Source organism: Athene cunicularia (assembly GCF_003259725.1).
Source record: "Athene cunicularia isolate RWA chromosome 14 unlocalized genomic scaffold, athCun1 chr14_part1, whole genome shotgun sequence".
NCBI classification, from domain to species: domain Eukaryota; kingdom Metazoa; phylum Chordata; class Aves; order Strigiformes; family Strigidae; genus Athene; species Athene cunicularia.
Window position 1 is genome coordinate 3919876 of NW_020799118.1, and position 3374 is coordinate 3923249.

General features: G+C 44.7%; 1 protein-coding gene across 1 annotated transcript in view; it reads right to left on the bottom strand.

Annotated features, from left to right (window-relative positions):
- Positions 1-881: 881 nt before the first annotated feature.
- Positions 882-3374, bottom strand: part of SOCS1 (suppressor of cytokine signaling 1) — a 28723-nt gene continuing 26230 nt past the window's right edge. The window contains exon 3 of the mRNA XM_026858798.1: positions 882-1860. Within this exon, the coding sequence (XP_026714599.1) occupies positions 1162-1785 (624 nt within the window). The 5' untranslated portion in view covers positions 1786-1860 and the 3' untranslated portion in view covers positions 882-1161. The remainder of the gene's footprint in view (positions 1861-3374) is intronic.

Consider the following 3374-nt stretch of genomic DNA (forward strand, 5'->3'; position numbering starts at 1 on the left):
CCAAATTAGACATCTCAAGTCATTCATAATTACAGCTCTATGGGGCACCGATTTTGTATTTTACAAGCAGATAGAAACCCAGTGGTACCTTCACCCATTTTCTACAAATGGTATTACAAAACAGTCTAATGTGTTTTAATTTTTTCTGAATGCAGTTTAGCCATTAGAAATTACAACTGTGAATCTACAGGCTTATGCTCTCTGCACCCTGTCATGGAGCTAAGTCATAGTTTCTTTTAGAATACCAAGTCTGTGCTCTGTAGGGCACCAGGAATTTAAGACCAGAAGCACCTTTTTAAAGTCTAAAGATGCCTGCACCTTCACCATTTGGAATATGCCAATTTAAAGAGAATTAAGCTCCCCTTCCCCCTATGCATCACAATGATACAGTACTCTCAGCCTTTTAAAGTGTGTGAATGGCTTTTCTGGACAGTTTTACTTTTTCCCACCGATGTTCATGTGGTTTGGTTATGTCAGACAGCAACGTCTTCTTGCTTAGAGCCTTGTAGCTTTTAATAGAAATAATGCAAGCCAGAGTTGGTGCAATTAGCCCAGCCCAGGGTTCAATTCACTCTTTCAGAAACTATGTACCACTGTAGTCTTTAACACACTGTTCCTGCTCTCATGGATTTAGAAGAGAGCAAGATTCCTGGGCAGATTCCCCCTGAGTACATTTTCTGCTCACTTGCATCTTTCTGTTTTAGGCTTTTTGAGGGCAGGAATCCTGTTTGCTGGCCTAGCACTAAAACAGACTAGTCTGGTAGGACAAAGAGCAGGAGCACATGACGACCTGTCTGCACTTACATACTCAATTAGCAGTTAAAGTTTGTCAGCAGGATAGGTACTAGAGCCATTAAAACTAAAAACAGAGATGCTGTTTTTAAAAACTTTCACAATAAAGTTTATTATGTTAATATCGTTAAAAATATTATAAAATAATAAAATATTCTGCTTGGCAGAAAAATTATGCCAGGGTTTTAAAACCCCAGGTTTGTGCAAACAGTTTTTGTAAACATAAGAAGTCAAGTGTTCAAGTTCCATCCCAAAATACAGTAAATTGCTACAAAAATAAGTTTGCTCACTGTCAAACATGTTTAAAAACCCAGGAAGCTGGATTTCTTTACACACCTCTCACATGTCCCTATACAGTTAATGCTGTACTTATATCTGAAATGGGAAGGATTTCAGATAGTCCTTTAAAACAGGATTGAGAGGAATCTGGTTTAAGTTCTCTCTTCCAAAAGTCTTCACAATGCTCTTCCGGCAGAGCTCCTGCAAGGGCTGCATGCGGACTTTGCGCAGGGGGGTAACCAGTACCTTCCTCGGCGAGTTTAGGTAATGTTCCAGCAGCTTAAAAAGACAGTCAAAAGTCTCTTTGCTGCCATCCAGGCTGAATCGGCCAGTCTGAAAATTTATCCGGATGCTGGTGGGCCCAGTCGCAGTCTTAACACTGATGGCAAAGAAGCAATTCTTTTGTGTGCTGTCCCTGATGAGGAAGGTGCCCTCAGGCTCAGATTTCAGCTTCTCGTGGGCAGCATTGACAGTCAGAGGTCCCCAGTAGAAGCCACAGGCATCCAGCAGGCTGCTTGCTCGAGTGATGCTACTAAAATCCGCTTGCGAGCGAAAGGTTCGGAAGTGCGTGTTGCTCTGCGCCTGCACAGTGCTGGGCCGGCCTGGGCCGTGGTAGCCTCGAGCCTGTGAACGATCCCGTGCTGGAGGGTCAAGTAGACGTCTCGGGTCTGCTGCAACTGCATTATCTGCTGACACCTTGCTGTGCGCTACCATCCTACAGCCGAGAGCAGCGGATGCGGTCTTCCATAGCGTCAGCGGCTACGGCAGGGCAGCTTTCCAGCAGCTATTCTGAAACGCCAGAGACACAGTGTGAGATCTCCAGAGAAAAGCGGCTGCAGTCTCTGAATGACCAAGTCTTCCATTCACACGCCTCCCACCCGTTACAGAAGAATAAAATATTGATTCGCCAATTTACACCGGGCAAATAACCGCTCCCTTTCTGACAAGATTAGCAGTCTGTCACTATGACAAAGTCCAAAGCTCCGAAAATATTTAGCAAGGACATCAATGGCTACAGAGGATAATGCAGCTTCCCTGCTGTGAGCCCAGAGGCATATCAGGGCCGAGTGTCAGCTGACAGGACCTGCTCAGTGAGAACTTATCTCGTGTACGTGCCATCAGATTCTCAGGTTTTCAGAGAACAAAGCAACAAGGTTTTACAACTGGCTTCCCAGTTTCTCTGCACCTCCCTCCCTCCCTTCCCCCGTCCCAGCTGAGATGTCAGAACTCAAGATACTATTATTTGGTACATTGTGTGAAAACAATAAAGTGGGTGAAAGAAATGTAAACTCTGCAGCTGGGTATGTCTCAGGACAATTGGGGAAGAGGGTGAGGTGAATAGGTGCCATTGTGCGACTAAAGTGTAACTTGGAAGGGCAGCCTGTAACACTGCCAATTTACACAGTAATCCTAAAACTACTTTCCTCTCTCCTGTTAACCTGAGGCTCAGCCATAAAAGGCAGTTTCCCCAACTCTCCCTTGGGACAGCAACACTACAACCTCAGTAGCATACACAAATCAACCTCTGTGAACCTTTAAAGCATTACTCCTCAGTCTCTCTCTCTTTTTTGTATTACATGCACTTTAAGTGGCCCAATCTAAATTGCTTCCTATTGATATATCTTTCAGCATGAGGGACTAAATTCATCCCTCGTGTTACTTCAAAGGAATTAGCAGTGCTGCACCAGGAATGAGTTTGGCCTGAAATGTCTACCTCTGACAGTGTGGTTCGATACATCTCCGCTGGCTGCCTTGACCTTACTGGCAAGCATAGATTTTAGGATTTATCCCTATAGTCAGATATAGATCTGCAGCAGCAGCTTGTTGAGAAACCTTCAAGTGTTCTCAGAAATGAATCCCTCAGCCCCCTTACGGTTCAGGGTAACACGGTAATGAGGACTTCAAAGAAAGTATGCAGCTGGATTCCTGTCTGTGCTAATTTAACAACTTGATGTTTGGTTTCATTTAGGTCATAATACCTCCTGAAACAGCAGTGTTGTAAAATCCTTATGCTGGCAAATAACAGGCTGAAAGTAGCATTGGGCTTTCTTTACACAGCAAAAAGGAAACTGATGTCAGTTTTTCCAATTACTGAGCCAGGATTATCGCGCAGTATTTAAAGTTAACAAAAAAATTAAATTTCAGGGCACTCTGGTGAGAAATAACCACTAAGCCCGAGAGGCAAAATTCGCAGGGCTCCCTAGCAGGAGCCGTCCATAGCCAAGAAAGAGTTTGCGGTGCCTTTCCTTAGGGCGCAGCCAGCGCGGGGCACACCAGCCTCCGGAGCCGGTACCAGGGGCCTC